The sequence below is a fragment of the Zalophus californianus genome, chromosome 2 (genome assembly GCF_009762305.2).
Source record: "Zalophus californianus isolate mZalCal1 chromosome 2, mZalCal1.pri.v2, whole genome shotgun sequence".
NCBI lineage: Eukaryota > Metazoa > Chordata > Mammalia > Carnivora > Otariidae > Zalophus > Zalophus californianus.
Genome location: NC_045596.1, coordinates 84,525,710 through 84,543,542, shown reverse-complemented (window position 1 = coordinate 84,543,542; position 17,833 = coordinate 84,525,710). Strand labels below are relative to the sequence as shown.

The window sequence follows — 17,833 nt, the reverse complement described above, 5'->3', positions numbered from 1 at the left end:
TTTCAATGACCTGGTTGCAAATATAATCAACTTAACTACTTTTAAGTTACTCGAGTTTTTACAAGAAAAGGTATCGATGTTTTTTAGATGTTTTTTAAACCATATTAAGTTTTCATCATGTTATCTTTAAATAAATGAAGGACATTATTTTTGAAATGTTTCAGAACATTGTATTTCTATATGAATAATTTATGTAGTTCTTTTTAACCGGTGAGAACTGCTTTGTGCCATTTTAGGAGCAAGTAACATAGGTTTTATTTTTTTTAATAATTTATTTTTATTAACATATAATGTATTATTTGTTTCAGGCGTACAGGTCTGTGATTCATCAGTCTTACACAATTCACAGCGCTCACCATAGCACATACCCTCCCCAATGTCCATCACCCTGCCACCCCATCCCTCCCACCCCCCACCACTCCAGCAGTAACAGGTTTTGGTTGACAAACCCAAATTAAATCTCACTTGAGCCCTCTGTTCTGATGAGAATTCCAAAACCCCACTTGTTGATGTGCTCTCTATCCTCCGTAGATGGACCCTAAAACACTAACCTCTGCAGCAGTTCATTGCATCTGGAGCACAGAGCAGTGCCCTAGAGGCCATCAGACTCCTCTCAAAAGCCCTCCTTCCCAGCTCTACCATCTGTACCGCCACCACCAGTACCCTGCTCTTCCCTTCCCTGCCAGGAGAACAAAGCATTTCCCTAACCCTATAATCACAAAAAATCTTGCCTATTCTCCTAAAACAAGGGAGAAAATAACTTTCAATCCTTGCTGAGATGTCTACACCATGCTAAAGATGAAGGAGAATTTTTGTATTTGATCACCCAAGAAAGAGTTGTCATTTAAGTCAGATTTTAAAGGATAACTAAGAAAAGGGGAAAGAGAACACTCTTGATAGAATAACTTCAGGGGCTCCTGAGCGGCTGAGTCGGTTAAACATCCTACTCTCGATTTCGGCTGCGGTCATGATCTCAGAGTCTGGGATGCAGGCCCTCCTAGGGCTCTGTGCTGGGCCTGGAGCCTGCCTAGGATTCTCTCTCCTTTTCCCTCTCCCTCTCCCTCTGCCCCGCCCCCACCCTCCATCCCGATGCCTGGACGTACATTCTCTCTCTCTTAAAATAAAATAACATTAAAAAAACATAGGCAAAAGGGGATACAGTGTGTGCAGGAATTGAAGTTGTTTGGAGTATCAGGAGCGAAGTTAGAAAAGGGCAGTTTGTCTTCATAAAAAGTTTGGACTTAATCCAGTAACAGTTGTTTTTCCTCTTTTAGGAATCTTGGAGATTCCATAAGAGGAGCCTTGGGACTAAGAACCCAAAGCTTCTAGGGGCCCACCCTCAATTAAAGTAGCTCTGCTTTCGTTTCATATGAAGGTCTCCACATAAGGTTTCATGTGAGAAAAAAAAGGTTTTATACTAATAACAGGACATTGAGTGTTTATTTTGGACCGAGCCCCATTCCAGACACTTGTCATGTATCAATTCACTTTTCTCAAACCACCACCAACCACGTCCTTTACAGAAGAGAAAACGGAAGCTCAGGGAGGCTATGTATTTGTCTGTCATTCCATAACTGTAGAGTGGCAGTGCTGAAATTTGAGCCCAGTCTTAACCCCAGAGACTATTCTCTTTTACAACCGCGCTGTATTTAAGCTGACTTCAGAGGAAACTTGTGAGCTGGGACAAGTCACTTCAGGCACGTGCCGCCCCCTGGCGCTGCTTTTTGGCTGAAGGGCCCTGTGATGTCAACTCTGTCCCTGGACTTTGACAACCCAGTAAGTCAATATTCACAAGAGACGTGGAAAGGAACGAGTCGAATAGACGGAAAGCACACCAGGCGCTCGCGGCAAACCCCAAAACTCTCACCTCCACAGGCCAGAGCGCCCACCACACACCACTTAAAGGCGCAGCCGCCACTAGCCCCGCCCCGTCCCCGCCAGACCCCGCCCAGACCCCGCCCCGCCGCCCTCCGCAGAGCCAGCGGCCGTTAGCCTGGCCCCAGCTGCCCGCGCGGAGGTCGGGTCCTGGCGTCTTTCACCCCACCCCCCACCCACCCCCAGCGCGGCGCGCGGTGTGTGCGGCCGTTGCTGGGCGCCAGGGCCGCTCCCGGGGTAGCGAGGGGTGCTGAAGGAATTGTAGGTATGGTCCATTTTTCTCAACTCACTCCCTTTCCAGGCCCTTGGGCACTACTGGTCCCTCGTCTCGTGCCGTCCTTCCCTTCCTGTGGACCCGAGGAACCCCTTTCCTCCCGCTTCAGGAGGATTCATGGCTCCTTTGTCAGAGACTGGGGAAACAGCCACAGACCCTTTTCTCTCCTCCACCCTGACTCGTTTCTTTACTCCCTCACCCGGCATCTCTTCTTTATTCTTTCCCTTCCTCCTCTGTTTCTCTCATTTTACAGGTAATTCGCAAGTAAGAAAAAAGAGGCCTGTCAGTCAAGACTGACTGCAAAATTAATTTTATTAAGGGCAGACGGTTGTACAAATGGTGAATATCTGCAAATGAACCTTAACATGCTCCTGTGACTGGAGGTGTGTTCCAGGATTCGTTGCTTATCCCGGGAAGGCTTTCCTCCCTAACTTACCCTCTTCTCAGTTCCCCCGTCCCCAGCCTCTTTCTGTGGGCTTTATCACAGTGGACAAGCCCTTTAGATCAGTGCTCTTGAAGGATTAAGGACAGTTGTTGCACAGGTACCAGGTGTCCAGTACACCATTCAGCAGTCATAAGAGCTCTGCAGGCCCATACCAGGTCCCTGACACTCCTCTATGTGTGTCCTAGAGCCTGTGAAAAAATTAGATGGTGCGCTGGAGAGGAGCAATTGACCCGGGTACTCCCTAATTTTCCATAAGGGTAGATAGAATGGTTATTTGTGCAACAGCACTGTGGAAAATTAACCCTTGTTACTATCACAACTAAAGAATTCATGACCCCAGATGGTTTAGTTACTATGTGCCTGTGAAAAGGGCATTCATATTTATTGCCTTTAGTGAGTACCAAAATGTATATAGCTGTTTTTATCAGTTGGCTGTCTCTTGTCATGAGTTCCCGCCCATTACCGGACAAAAGGAAAGAGGCAAGTGCAGTAAGAGTACTATATAAATAACATGTTTGTGCTACATCTCATTTTGTACATTATTTTCATATTCATCCTGTTTATACATTTCTGTGAGATGGAGTTGGTTAACAAAACTCCATTTTACTGAGGAGGGAACTAAACACAGATTAAACAGTACCTGGAACTTAGTATAATATACATTCAGTAAATAGTTGTTGAAGGGATGAATGTATGAGACCCTCAAGGAGCCATGCCTTATTCGCCTTTGCATTTCCTGGACCCAGAGCTAAGCCTAGCACTCGTAAGTTCACAAATGTGAGAGAGGTCGAGTGATTCACTCAGGAACAGGTGTTTATGAAATATCTTTAGGGAATTACTATTTTGCCATTATTCTGAATGCAATGGTAAGAAAGACTGGCAAGATTCCTGTTCTCATGGAACTTAAAATTTAGTGAAAAAGGAAACAAGATATGAACAAGGAAAATTTGGATAATGTTAAGTGACATGAAGAAGTAAAACAGTATGAAGTGAGAGAGATACTGGGGAAGAAGTTGCTTTAGACTGATTGGTTAAGGAAGGGCTCTCTGAAGAGCTAACATTGTGCTGAGACCTCAGTGATCTAAAAAAGCCAGCCACAGAAATATTTAGGACCAGAGCATTGCAGTTGAAGGAAACTCCAATTGCAAAAATCCTACAGTAGCTTTCAAGGAACACCATAAGACTGCTGTAGCTGGAATATGGATAAAGTGGTATAATACGACCTTGAAGAGATAGGTAGGAGCCAAATCATACAGGGCTTTGAATAGATCATGGAGATCTACCCATGGAATAAGTTTGGAATTCCTTTCAAGTGTGATGATAAACCAGCAAGGAGTCCTTCTGAAAGGGAGTAATATAATCTGATTTACATTGAAAAAAGATGTTTTCTGCCTATTGTGTGGTTAATGGATCATAGGGATTGGGGGACATTAGTAGCAGAACATAGTGGTGATCCAGGAAGGAATGACAGTAGTTTGAGCTAGAGTGGTATAAGAAGTGGATGGATATGAGATGTATTTGGAGGCAGAATCTACAGACTTGGTGATGTTATGAATATAGGGGTGAGAAAAAAAGAGAAGCTCCTAGGCTTTTCTCTTGAATTTGAGTGGATGGTTGTGCCATTTACCAAATGAAAAAGACTAAAGAAGAAAATTGTGTGTGTGTGTGTGTGTGTGTGTTGGGGGAGGGTTGTTTTTATTTTGCTCACCTTAAGTTTGATATGCTTATCAGAAATCTAAAGTAAGTTCTGTGTCTTGAGTTCTGTGTAAGGAACCAAAGACACAAAGTTGAGAAACATCAGCATGTAGGAAAAACTACCTGGAGAAAGTGTTTTCATAGAGCATTCCAATGATTAGAGGTAGAGCAGAGGAAAAGAAGCAAGCAAAGGAGATGGAGAAGGAGTAGCCAGTGAAGTAGGAAGAAAACCCAAAGAATGCGGTGACTTAAAAGCCAAGACAACAAAGCATGGCCAGTGTTATTGAAACATGCTGAAAAATCAAATAAAGAGATCTGACCATTGGATTTTGGCAACATGTAGTAGTTATGTGCCGTGACAAGCACAATGAAGAGAAAATGTAATGTGAAGAAATAGACATAGCACTATAGATATCTCAAGATATTTCATGAAGAAGAGCTGCAAAATGTAGGTAATAGAGGAATATGTGGGGTCAAAGTAGAATTTTCAAAGATGGGAATACTGAAGTGTGTTTTTAGGCTAATGGGAATTATCCAGTAGAGGAGAAAAATTATAAGAGAGAATGTATATGTTTTAAGTCTTTGAGAAAACAAGAGAGAATGGGATCCAGGGAATATGTAGACATGTTGGCTCAGAAATATGAACATAAAATGTATAGTAATAGAAAGAAAGGCCGTGAGCATAGGTAGAGATGCAGATAGATGAATAGATTCAGTGATCAGTGATCTCAGGAGAGAGTTTCTCAAAGTAGGTCTGAGGCTAGAACAGTAAGGAGAGAAAAGGAAGAATGTTTGGGTAGGAGGCTTCAGGGGTGAAAAGAAGGCATAAAATACTCATTTTATTTTATTTTTATATTTTTAAGATTTTATTTATTAGAGAGAGAGAACACAAGCAGGGGGAGTGGCAGGCAGAGGGAGAGCGAGAAGCAGGCTCCCTGGAGAAAGGAGCCCAATGCAAGGCTCCATCCCAGGGACTCTGGGATCATGACCTGAGCTAAAGGCAGGCACCTAACCGACTGAGCCACCCAGATGCCCCATTAAATAGTCATTTTAGAGGACAGAAGCCAGTCATACTTGTCTTAGGCTGCTCTAACAAATAGCATAGACTAGGTAGCTTATAAACAATTTTATTTCTTTTTTTTAAAGATTTTATTTATTTGAGAGAGAGAAAGAGAGAGAGAGAGCATGAGAGGGGGTTGGGTCAGAGGGAGAAGCAGACTCCCCGCTGAGCAGGGAGCCTGATGCGGGATTCGATCCCGGGACTCCAGGATCATGACCTGAGCCGAAGGCAGTTGCTTAACCAACTGAGCCACCCAGGTGCCCTAAACAATTTCATTTCTCATAGTTCTAGAGGCTGGGAAGTCCAAGATCAAGGTGCTGGCAGATTCAGGGTCTGGTGAGAGCCCTAGTCCTGGTTCACAGATAGCCAGAAGGAATTAGGGAGCCCTCAGGAACTCTTATTAAGGGAACTAATCCCATTCATGAGTGTTTGTCCTCATGACCTAATCATATACCAAAGACCCCCACCTCCTAATGCCATCACCTTAGGGGTTAGGATTTCAACATATGAATTTTGTGGGGACACAAATATTCAGTCTATAGCAATACTAGAGAAGCACAGTAGCATAGCTGGGCAGGATCAAGTGCCCATTTGAGATTTGTGGCCTTGTGAGTGGGTAGCTGAGATAGTGTGAGGGAAAAGATCATAGTAGCCAAGGAGTCATAAGACCAGACTGTTGGGAGGGTTGGCTACCTGGTTATTAGTGGTAAGTTAGTGACCAAGTGAATTCTTGAATCCAGATATCCTGACTTCCCAGCTCAGTAGGTTGCCATTTTACTGATAAATGGCTTACAGCATCACTCTTTTGTGCTACCTACCCTTCCAGTTAACATTAAAAAAAAAAAGTGCCTTGATTTTTTTTTTGATCCATATATCCAAATTCTAGATTTTCATAGGCTGCTGCTTTGTTTCTCTCTTATCCCCTTAATATTTACTTGTTAAATTTGTGGGGGGGGGGTGCTTTTTTTTAACCACTTCCATCGATACGTGTTTATTAAATTGCAAAACCCTAACTCTTAAATAGTAAAGTGGAGATGAAGGATGAATTTGGAAATCCTGTTGCCTGTAGAACTGGGATGACCAGTAATAGGGAGACCTGATCTGTATTTACTCTAATAATAATAATAATAATAATAGACAGCATTGGGGTAGCCTTTTACATTTTGTGCTATGCTTTTATTTTATCTCATTTGATTTTATAACTACCTTTCTCAGATGAGGAAACTGAGGCTCAGAGAGGTTAAGGGTCTTGACCAAGGACACATACCTAGTAAGTGGTAGAATTATTAACCACAGTGTTCTGACAATAAATCCCATATTTTTTACTGTAGTAGTTTGTCTCTTTGCTTTTTATACTCTATTATATCCAAAATGATATCAAAGAAAAACTGCTAGGTAGAAAGTAATGGCTGGCTAGAGGCCTTTTACAATTCAAAAACTTTTTTTTATATGTTCAAAACTCAACAGTTAATGAGATTAGATAATTACTTACCATCTAGGTAATTCAAAGAACTCAGAAATGATTATGAAATCAGCACTGATTTAATCTAGTAGGTAAATGCAAGTCACTAAATAGCATTTCTTTGGCCCTCTCCCAAGCACAAACTATATGTGCTTCCACAATGCCCTGTATTGACTAAACTCTATGCACAAAGGAGAATGAATACAGTACCAGTTACATAGTGGGGTCTCACTGAATATTTGTCAAATAATAGAATGATGATAGTTAAACAAGCAAGTGTATTAGTGAGATACACTAATGCTGTGATAAGAGATGGATGCTATGATAAGGATGCATCCTAAAGGGAACTTCTAAAGGAAGGATCTCTAAAGTGATATAGAGTTAGTTGTGCAAAAAAACAGGAGTGTAGGGTTGGAAGACAGTATACAGAATGTATAAAGTCTCAGAGATATGAGGCTTGGCAGGTTTAAAGAACTAAAATATAGCTGATGTTTAAAAAGCCAAGTAAAAAAGTGAGATAGGCATGGACAAGTTTAGCCCTTATTAAAGTGAGTTCCGTAAGCTGAGTTTGGGTTTGGACATTTTTCTTCTATGGGAAGCCATTGAGGAACATTAGGAAGTTGCAATAATCATGCTACATTTTAGATGATGCTGCTTTGTGGACATTACAAGGGGACGCCCAAGACTGGAGGTAGGGAGAACAGTTGGAAGGTCATTACAGAGCTTATGGGAAAAGGTGCTTATGGCCTGGACTGGAGCAGTGGCAATTTGTAACGAGAGAAGTGGACAAAGTTTACAATTATTTAGGAGCTTGTATTAACATTATTTAGTAACTCACTGGCTATCAGCAGGGAAGGAGAAGGAATGACTCCTCAGTTTCTAATTTCAGCAACAGGGTAGATGGTGGCTTCATTCTCTGAAAGAGGAAATTCTCTGAAGAAGGAATAGATTTAGTGGGGGAAGGTTTTGAGTTCAGTTCTGCATATATTGAGCTTAAGATGCTTGTAAAGACAATGAAGTAGAGATATACAGTAAGTACTTAAATACACTATTTAGAAACTCAACAGAGCGGCGAGGATGCAGAGAAAGGGGAACCCTCCTACACTGTTGGTGGGAATGCAAGCTGGTGCAGCCACTCTGGAAAACAGTGTGGAGGTTCCTCAAAAAGTTGAAAATAGAGCTACCATATGACCCAGCAATTGCACTCCTGGGTATTTACCCCAAAGATACAAATGTAGTGATCCGAAGGGGTACATGCACCCCAATGTTTGTAGCAGCAATGTCCACAATAGCCAAACTATGGAAAGAGCCAAGATGTCCATCAACAGATGAATGGATAAAGAAGATGTGGTATATATATACAATGGAATATTATGTAGCCATCAAAAAAAAAACGAACTCTTGCCATTTGCAGTGACATGGATGGAACTGGAGGGTATTATGCTAAGCGAAATAAGTCAATCAGAGAAAGACATGTATCCTGTGATCTCACTGATATGAGGAATTCTTAATCTCAGGAAACAAACTGAGGATTGCTGGAGTGGTGGGTGGGTGGGATGGGGTGGCTGGGTGATAGACATTGGGGAGGGTATGTGCTATAGTGAGCGCTGTGAATTGTGTAAGACGAATCACAGACCTGTACCTCTGAAACAAATAATACATTATATGTTAAAAAAAAGAAGAAGAAGAAGATAGTAGGAAGGGAAAAATGAGGGGGGATGAAATCGGAGGGGGAGACAAACCATGAGAGACTATGGACTCTGTGAAACAGACTGAGGGTTCTGGAGGGGAGGAGGGGGGGGCATGGGTTAGCCTGGTGATGGGTATTAAAGAGGGCACGTATTGCATGGAGCACTGGGTGTTATACGTAAACAATGAATCATGGAACACTACATCAAAAACTAATGATGTAATGTATGGTGATTAACAAAACATAATAAAATTAAATTTAAAAAAATAAACTTAACAGAGCTTCTCTAGGCCAGACTCATCAGCACATTGGTCATAATTGGAGCCATAAGTATAAAATAAATTTCTTAAGAAATGTATGTAGAGTAAGAAGAGAAGAGGGCATAGGGAAGAATGCTGAGGAACTCCAACATTCAAAGGATGGATAGAGAAAAAGAAGACCAAGAAAGGATAATCAGAGAGCTAGAATGAAGGTAGGACAAATGATAAAGTGATGTGAGAATTCAAAAAAGGAAGACAACTTCTAGTTTTGTGCTATGCCTTACAGGAAGTTATATTGGAATGACCCTTAAGCAATACATTTCACTTACAAAGAAGAGATGCAGTGATAAAGTATTATAAGCAAAAAAAAAAAAAACAAAAAACAAAAAAACAAAAAATGCATGGGAGAACAATTAACAGTTTAATGTAACTGAAATGTAGAATCAAGAGAACTAGAGAGAAAGTCATGATAGTTTGATGCCATATCGTGGAAAACCATAGATTTTGGGTAAGTTGTTGGTAACTTTATTATTTGGTGAGAAAAACCATTATGGTTGGGGCTAAGGGAAAGACAAGGATATAGAACATGCTCTGAACCCTGGAATACCTGACCATCTTATTGTGGAAACAAGATCTAGGCACCTGAAAAGAATAAAAATTCAAGATAAAATCTGATTAATGAGAACAAATACTAAATACTATAGGAATTTTAACAGTGGCAAAGTCAATTTGAATTGGAGTACTAGTTTAGCCCAGATTTGTATTGTCCTGATTAAATAATAATGCCAGCTAGTCATTATCTTAAAAACAAAAACAAAACAAAACAAAAAGTCCTGTTCTAATTTGAATGCTCTGTATAAAGAATATTCTCTTTGTAGATACAGCTCTCAAATTCATTTGTTCAGAAAGACTTATACTGTAGTTTTTACTTGATGATCTTTGATGTACACTCAGAAAAACTTCTTTGTATGCAAGATAACAATAGCTCCAAAGATCCTAAAGCAATACATATAAATAGATATTGATGCATATGCTTTACCTAACATTCATTTAATAAATATATGTTAAATGAGAATTATGTGTCAGTAATGCATAGTGGCTCTGAGCATGGATTACATATTAAAACACACCTGAATTCAAATTCCAGTTCTGCTTTCAATGGATGGAAAAAAGTTGCAATCTCACTTAGAATAGTTTATACTTAATTCTAAGTATTATGATTTTTGAAAGAAATTTCCCTTATTATGTATCCAATTATTAATGCTGCTATCAAACTTAATTGATATTTTTTAAATCTGTAGGGGAGAGAAATAAGGAATGATTTTAAAGTATTTAGCTAAACCGCAGAGTGAATCATCCATATTTGAAGAACTAAGAATTGGCCATAAATTTTGCTGGTAGGTGTTATAGTCACTAGATGTCGCCGTTGCAGAACATTGCTTCAAAATGATAAACCCAAAAGTACAGTATATAGTAGAAGAACACACACCAAGGGAAGACAAGAAATTGTTTCTATTATGTGATATACATACATATACACATATATACATATTTATATAAGATGTGTAGGTAGATCCCAAGCAACATGTGTTGGTATTCTCTCACACTGTTTCTCAGTAGGTCCATAAGTGAATAGAAAGAAGCATAGACTTAAAACTGATAAAAACCTTAGATCATCTAACCTCCTCCCTCTCTACCTCATTTTAGAAGTTTGGAATTGAGGTACAGGGAGGTGAAATGACAAGAAATTTACTCAATAGTATGTAGCAGATTAAAAGCAGAAAGCTTAGATTTCCCACTCTTTGATACCACACTGTGTCCATTAACATTTACAATCAAAGAAACATTCTAATAAAACCAGAACCTCTTAAATCCATCAAAATTTTCCACTACTTTAAAAGCAAAGTTTAGCAATATGATAACATCCCCATAAAAATTATCAGTTGAATACCATAGCTTTTGCTATGAAATGTACAAACTTCTTACTTTATCCCCATAATAGCAAGATATATAGTATGTATTTATTTATTTCTGTCTTATTCCAAAAAGGATTTTTATGAAGTTTATTGAGGGGCACCTGGTTGGCGCAGTCCATTAAGCATCCCACTCTTGGTTGGGTTCACAGGTCGTGATCTCGGGGTTGTGAGGTTTAGCCCCTCTTCATGCTCCACGCTCAGTATGGAGTCTGCTTGGGATTCTCTGCCCCTCCCCCCCCCAACTCTCGTTCTCTCTCAAAAAAATAAATAAATATGTTTTTAAAAGAAGCTTATTGAAATAACTACATCCTAAAATTAAAAATGTAACTGAGGTGATCATAAATAAAAGATACTAGAATATAAACCACTATGAAGTCTTTTTTTGTTAGTATATGAAAATCATGCCCTAATGTCTAGTAAAATCAGATTTGATTGGCTCAAATTTCGTTCTGCTTTCTCTAACTGTGAGCACAAAGTAAGAAAAGTAGATAGTATTATGCTCATTAAAAGATATCCAGATACTATAATTTCCCCAAGATCATGCAACTAATATATTTCTGATTTGAAAGCTCTCATTCTTTCCATTATGCCAGTTATCCAGACATATAATGAGAGGACTCCTAACAGGATATAGTCTATATAATCCTTAGACACTGGATTACCACAATTCTGATTTATACAGGTAGGCTTTTGCTTATATCAAATTTATTTTAAATAATTGCACAGAGCTGTTGACAAGATTTATTCTGTCAAGAAATTGACTCCTAAAAATTTATTAAAAGATAAATTTTATGAGTTTATCTACACTTTAAATTACAAAATTTGTATTATATTAAGGAAATCAGCATTTTAAAAATTGATTACATAAGAAAAAGACATCTCCAGGGGGGAAGCAAGTAGTCCAAAGGAAAATGGAGAGGAGATATCTAGAGCAAAGAGGAAAGCAGATAGGCAGAGTATTAAAAAAGAAAGAGGGGGGCAATGGAGACAGAGCCAAGGTTCATGTATCCTGCCTAGTCTGCTTCTGATCCCTACATTACTCAGGCATCTGGATCTTCCTCTTTATCTTCCTCCATTTTTGCACCAAAAATCTTTTTAAATACTTTAAAAATCTTAAAATCTTACTTTAGCCAGGGTCCTAATTCTTCAAACCTTCCACTCTTTAATTTTTTTCTAAGAAAGAGAATCTTTTTCTAATTTGTCCTGTTGATTTCTTGTTTGTATTTGCAGCATAATCATTAAGGACCTTATTCATTCTATAATTTACTTCCTTTTTCTTAATGTATTTGTAAAACCTATTCTTGGTGTTGGAATATCTTACTCTTCTACAAAAGATGCCTTTCTTGTTAACATGCAGAAATGTTTTTGTTTTTGTTGTCATCTTGAGTATCTGGCATTTTAAAATTCTCAGTTCATTCCATATTTATTTCATAAATATTTATTGAGTGCCTACCACATGTAGACCAAGGATAAAACCGGATATTGTCCCTCCTCTCGTGGAGCACCCAGCCTTCCAGTTCCCTCCAAGCTGTAATAGGTCCACTGCGACCTCTTTTTTTACTGCTCACAATCAAAAACTCTAGACAAAATGTGAAGAACAACTACCTGAAGATCAAAAAGTAAACAAAAGCAAGTGGATTGTGAAGGAGAGTCAAAACTACAAGACTGAATTTCTTTTGCAGGTTTGACCTGAAGACAGGCTCCGGTCATAAAACCATGCAAGGACAGCACAGGAAGCCAAAACTATAGTAGAAGACCTATTTTTATGGCCTGAAGATGTGGGAAAATGGACTCTATAGTTTAAAGAGAGCATGAGGAATCCTTGTTGTGGTTTTCCTTTTGTGGTTTTTCCCCAAGGGCAGGTCCTATTAATGACATTATGGGCAACTACAACTCAGAGAATAACCCCATCTTCTGACCAGAGAAATCAGTAAAAAAGACCTTGAGAGGTATAGCAGCGTACAGATTTAGGAGAGGAAAAAACTGGAGAATGAGTTTCCTTAGTTCTGCATATGAACCCACCCAGGTGCTTTGGGTCATCTCCAACTGCATGCATGACACAGGCCTAAGGCAGCATAGCAATGGCTTGAAGAACTAAAGTAAGATAAAAATCTTAAAATTAAATGGGGGGAAAACACTGCCCAAATCACAGACTAACCCCTGAGTGGCTCACACATGAGACAGACCAAAGACAGCATAGCGGTCTTTGAAAGCAGTGCCCTCAGAAGGTAAGAGAGAGCTTATCCTCTGCACCTAACCAAGTTGATAACCTACTGAAATAAAAATTTTAAGTATTCTTCAGAGGATTTTAACAAGACCCAGAGTCTACACAACAAAATGTCAAGGATATACTCCAAAAGTACTTAACATATAAAGAACTAGGAAATGAATGTCTTATAAGAAAAGAAAATCAATAAATGTCAACCCCAAATGGCACAGATACTGGAATTAGCAAAGATATTAAAGCAGCTATTATAACTGTTTCATGTGGTAAAGAGAAGTATAATTGTAATGAATGGGAAGATACACATTCACAGCAGAAAAATAGAAACAGTAAAGAAGCAAGTAAAAAATTTTGAACTAAAAAATACAATATCTGAAATAAAAATTCACTGGATAGATTCAACAACAGAATGGAAATGAATGAGGAAAGAATCGGTGAACTTGATAGATAAATAGAAATTGTCTGATATGAAGAACAGAATGGAAAAAAAGATTGAAAAATAAAATGAACATAGCCTCAAGAACCAGTGAGACAATATTATGGAGTCTACAGTCTAATTCAGAACATTGAACAATCACTCTAATGGATACATAATTACAAACTGATAATTGTTCTTGAAGAAAATGATCTAGATTCTATAACTGCATATAAAAATGAGACCTGACTTAGCCTAGGGGCAGAAGTGATGTCATAAATATTTCTCTGAGGATATGGCCCTTGAGCTGAGGGATGAACAGGAATTAACCAAATATAGGGGAGAGTAGTGGTAAGAGTGTTTCAAATTAGAGAGAAAAGCAAGTGTTAAGCCCTGCAGAAGGAACCTGGCAATTTTAAGGAACTGAAAGAACATCAGAATGGCTAAGAGTGGGAAAAAAAAAAATGGATGGGGAATGGTATGAAATTAGGCTAGAGAGGGAACCAGGGACCACATCGTGCAGAATCCTGTAGGTCATTGCAATGGACTGAATGTTTGTGCCCACCCCCAAAAATTTGTATGTTGAAATCTTAACACCCAGTGTGATGGGGTATTAGGAGGTGGGACCTTTGGAAGGTCCATGAGGGTAGGTCCCTTATAAAGGGATTAGTACCCTTATAAAAGCAATCCCAGAGAGTTCTCTGCCTCTCTTTTTGCCATGTGAGGATACAACAAGAAGTTGCAGTCTTAACCCAGAAGACTTTCAGCCCTACTCGCTGGGACCCTGATTTTGGATGTGCAACCTCCAGTATTATGAGGAATTCTATTTATAAACCACCCCGTCTGTGATACTTTGTTATGGTAATCTGAACTAAGACAATCATGTTAAATATTCTTGTCTTTATTCTAAAGCCAGTGAGGATTATTAGGGCACTCAACCAGTGAACTGGTGGAGAATTGAAAGATGGAAACTTCAGGATCCCCAGCGTTTAGCAATTGAAAAGTTTGAACCTGTAGGAGACAGGGAAGGAATAAGAAGAAAAATGAGGGGCAGGGTGGGTATGAGAGAGTGGTTTAACAAGAGCCAAAAGAAGAATGTTTTATCATGCCATATGATCACTTGGAGATTAATTATGACTTTGCTAGGACTATTTTTTTAGTGTGAAGGGAATAGAATCTTCAACTAGAGAACAATGAGGGGTGAGCAGTTTATGGGAAAAAAGAGACTATGAGAATTGCCAACTCTCTGAAACATTTATTGGTAAAGGAACAGAGACAGATGGGGCAATAACTGAATGGGCATGTGAGTTTCTGGGAAACTTTTAAGATGAACTCATTTAAAAATCATTGGGAAGGATCTAGTTAAAAGGAAGTATGAGGGGAGAGATAGTTGGTACAGGCAGAGAAGAATCATTTATACAAGTGCTCTGATTGCCTTAGGAGGAAAGACACTTTCTTTAATGTAAGAAGAAAGAGAGGAAGATAGATTTTTATGTGGAAAAGGGAGGGAAGGTTATCTACTGAGAATGAAGGGGAATATGTGGAGGATCTGTGATTTGAGAAGAGTGGAAAAGCGTTGGAATATTTGTTGGGGAAAGTGAATTGACAGAGAATGTTTAGGATTGGTACATTTTAAAGGCCTACTGGAGGCTGTTGGTTATGAATTTATAATGATCCCAGGTTACTCTAGTGTAGCTTTCTATGGCTCAGTTAAGTGAATGAAAAAATGGGATAATAGTGTTGGTGCAGGATCAAGGTTTTTCTATTTTTTTTAATATTTTATTTATTTATTTGAGAGAGAGAATGAGATAGCACAAGACAGGGGAAGGTCAGAGGGAGAAGCAGACTCCCCGCTGAGCGGGAAGCCCGATGTGGGACTCGATCCTGGGACTCCAGGATCATGACCTGAACTGAAGGTAGTCGCTTAACCAACTGAGCCACCCAGGCGCCCCAGGATCAAGGTTTTTCTAGAAAGGTGCAACAACAATAACCATATTTCGAGAGAATATAGGATATTGGTAATATTTTGGAGATGATAGATCACACATTGAATACAAAAGGAAGTAATGAGGGAAAGGGCTAAAAGCTTGAGCTAAAGGTATCATTCCACTACACATCCTGATTAGGTTGAAGAATGGAAGGGATGAAGCAAATGTAATTGAACAAGCAAACTGAAGGAAGATAAAGTATTTTTAAAGGTAGATGTTTGAATTAGTAATTATTGGTTATAGAACATTTCAGATGATGGAAGGGTCTAGCATGGACATTTCTTTATTGGAAAGGAAGTAAAGAACTGAGGAACCAAATATAAAACTAACATTATTAGTTTATGTTTAAGACTCACAAACATTACAAATTTGGGGTCAGGGGCTCATCATGCCTTTGGTAAATAATGGAAAGGGACCAAGATGAAGTCAGTAAATGACAATGACTAGAAGAGGGAGAAGGTGATATTGTCAAGTTATACAAGCTCAAAGAAGCAAGGTTTTTTTAAAATAATGTTTAGAAATAGCAGTAGGGTGTCAGAAGGAGTGCTAGCAAATAAACAGCTAGAATGTAAGAACTATAGGGGAAGCAGTGTCCTTAAGGGAAGGGCTTGGTTCAGATAGAACACAGAATTTGAGAGAATGCTCTGAAAATAGGTGGAGAATATAAGAGGCTGAGAGTTTGATAATAGTCTAGCAGAAGTTCTGTATTACTCAGTGAAAGGGGTTGGGAGGTGTGGGGCATGTAGAAGGCTGGATCCCAGGCAATGAAATGATGGCTAGGGATCTTAACACTTTTATAATTGACTTCCAATGAGCTATTTCTAAATTATGTTAGCCTTCTATAACTTACTCATTATTTATACTTTATTTTTGTAAAGATTTACTTATTTTAAAGAGAGAGAGTGCAAGCAGGGGGACGGGCGGAGGGAATCCTCAAGCAGACTCCACACTGAGTGCAGAGCCCAACATAGGGCTGATCCCAGGACCCTGAGATCATGACCTGAGCCAAAATCAAGAGTCAGATGCTTAACCAGCTGAGCCACCCAGGTGCCCCTCATTATTTATACTTTATTTTGAAGTTCTAAGGCCCTTATTTTTAATAGTTTCCTCTTCTAAAATGGAAAAGCCAAAAAGTTCTATTTCAAAATAGATTTATTATGGCCATTTCCTAAATGTTAGCATCTAAACCCTTGTGAAAGATTTAGTGTATGTGTGGCACGGTGTCTGACATATTATAGGCACTTTAATTTTAAGAGTATAGGCTTTGGAACCAGACTGCCTGATTCTGGCCCCACCCAATTCCTATATTTATAGCTATGTCATGTGGAGAAGTTAATTCGGCTATTCTAGGACAGTAAAGCATGGACAAAAGAAATGAACCAAGGGGAAGTGGTAAGGTATCCTGATCTGTGAAAAACAAGTGAGGCCACCATAATGATGCCCCCCCCACACACACACACATCATCCAAGGCAAAATTCTCAGAAAACTATTCCCTAGGAGTTGGGACAATTTGCAGTAAATTGAGTGTTGTAAAGCTGTCTCAACCAAGCTCAGTCTCTGATTTGCTTAATGATTAACACTCCCCCCCTCCAATATTTCTCTCTGGTGGAAGGTATCATCTAGAGACTATATTTTATACACAATGTCAGGCTTTCAATAAAAATTATTTTTTTAAGAATTTTTTTTTAAGATTTTATTTATTTATTTGAGGAGAGAGAGAGAATGAGAGATAGAGAGCACGAGAGGGAAGAGGGTCAGAGGGAGAAGCAGACTCCCCGCTGAGCAGGGAGTCCGATGCGGGACTCGATCCCGGGACTCCAGGATCATGACCTGAGCCGAAGGCAGTCGCTTAACCAACTGAGCCACCCAGGCGCCCTCAATAAAAATTATTAGCCATGCTAGCTATTAGACAATATTATATGACAAGTCAAGATACAAAACTGAAAATAGGAACAGACTCAAAGGTGCCCCAGAATTTTTAGTTAGCAGTTAGCAGACAAAGATGTTAAAATGACTATGACTGTAAGAACTAAAACTATGAAACTCTTAGAAGAAAATATAGGGGAAAGCTTCATGATATTAGATTTGGCAATGATTTCTTTGATTAGATAGCCAAAGCACAGGCAATAAAAGAAATAGATACAATGGGCTACATCAAAATTAAAAACGTTTGTGTGCTGAAAAACACCATCAACAGAGAGAAAAGGCAACCCACAGAATGAGAAAATATTTGCAAATAATATATCAGGTAAGTGATTAATATCCAGAATATATAAAGAACTCGATGACTTGAAAACAAAAAATAACCCAATTAAAAACTGGGCAAAGGAGTGCCTGGGTGACTTGTCAGTTAAGCATCTGCCTTCGGCTGGGGTTATGATCTCTGGGTCCTGGGATGGAGACCCGCATCAGGCTCCCTGCTCAGCGGCGAGTCTGCTTCTCCCCCTCTCTCCCCCTCTCCCTCTGTG

General features: G+C 39.3%; 1 protein-coding gene across 5 annotated transcripts in view; it reads left to right on the top strand.

The window, feature by feature from the left end:
• Window positions 1–2,053: 2,053 nt before the first annotated feature.
• The window catches only part of SLC9B1 (solute carrier family 9 member B1), a 66,296-nt gene continuing 50,516 nt past the window's right edge, over window positions 2,054–17,833 (top strand). The window contains exons 1-3 of one of the 5 annotated variants that reach the window (XM_027598514.1): window positions 2,080–2,140; window positions 2,403–2,532; window positions 10,063–10,158. In XM_027598514.1, the coding sequence (XP_027454315.1) occupies window positions 10,079–10,158 (80 nt within the window). In that variant the 5' untranslated portion in view covers window positions 2,080–2,140; window positions 2,403–2,532; window positions 10,063–10,078. Of the gene's footprint in view, window positions 2,141–2,402; window positions 2,533–10,062; window positions 10,159–17,833 lie in introns of all 5 variants that reach the window. The other 4 variants (XM_027598518.1, XM_027598516.1, XM_027598517.1 and 1 more) reach the window with 4 other exon arrangements.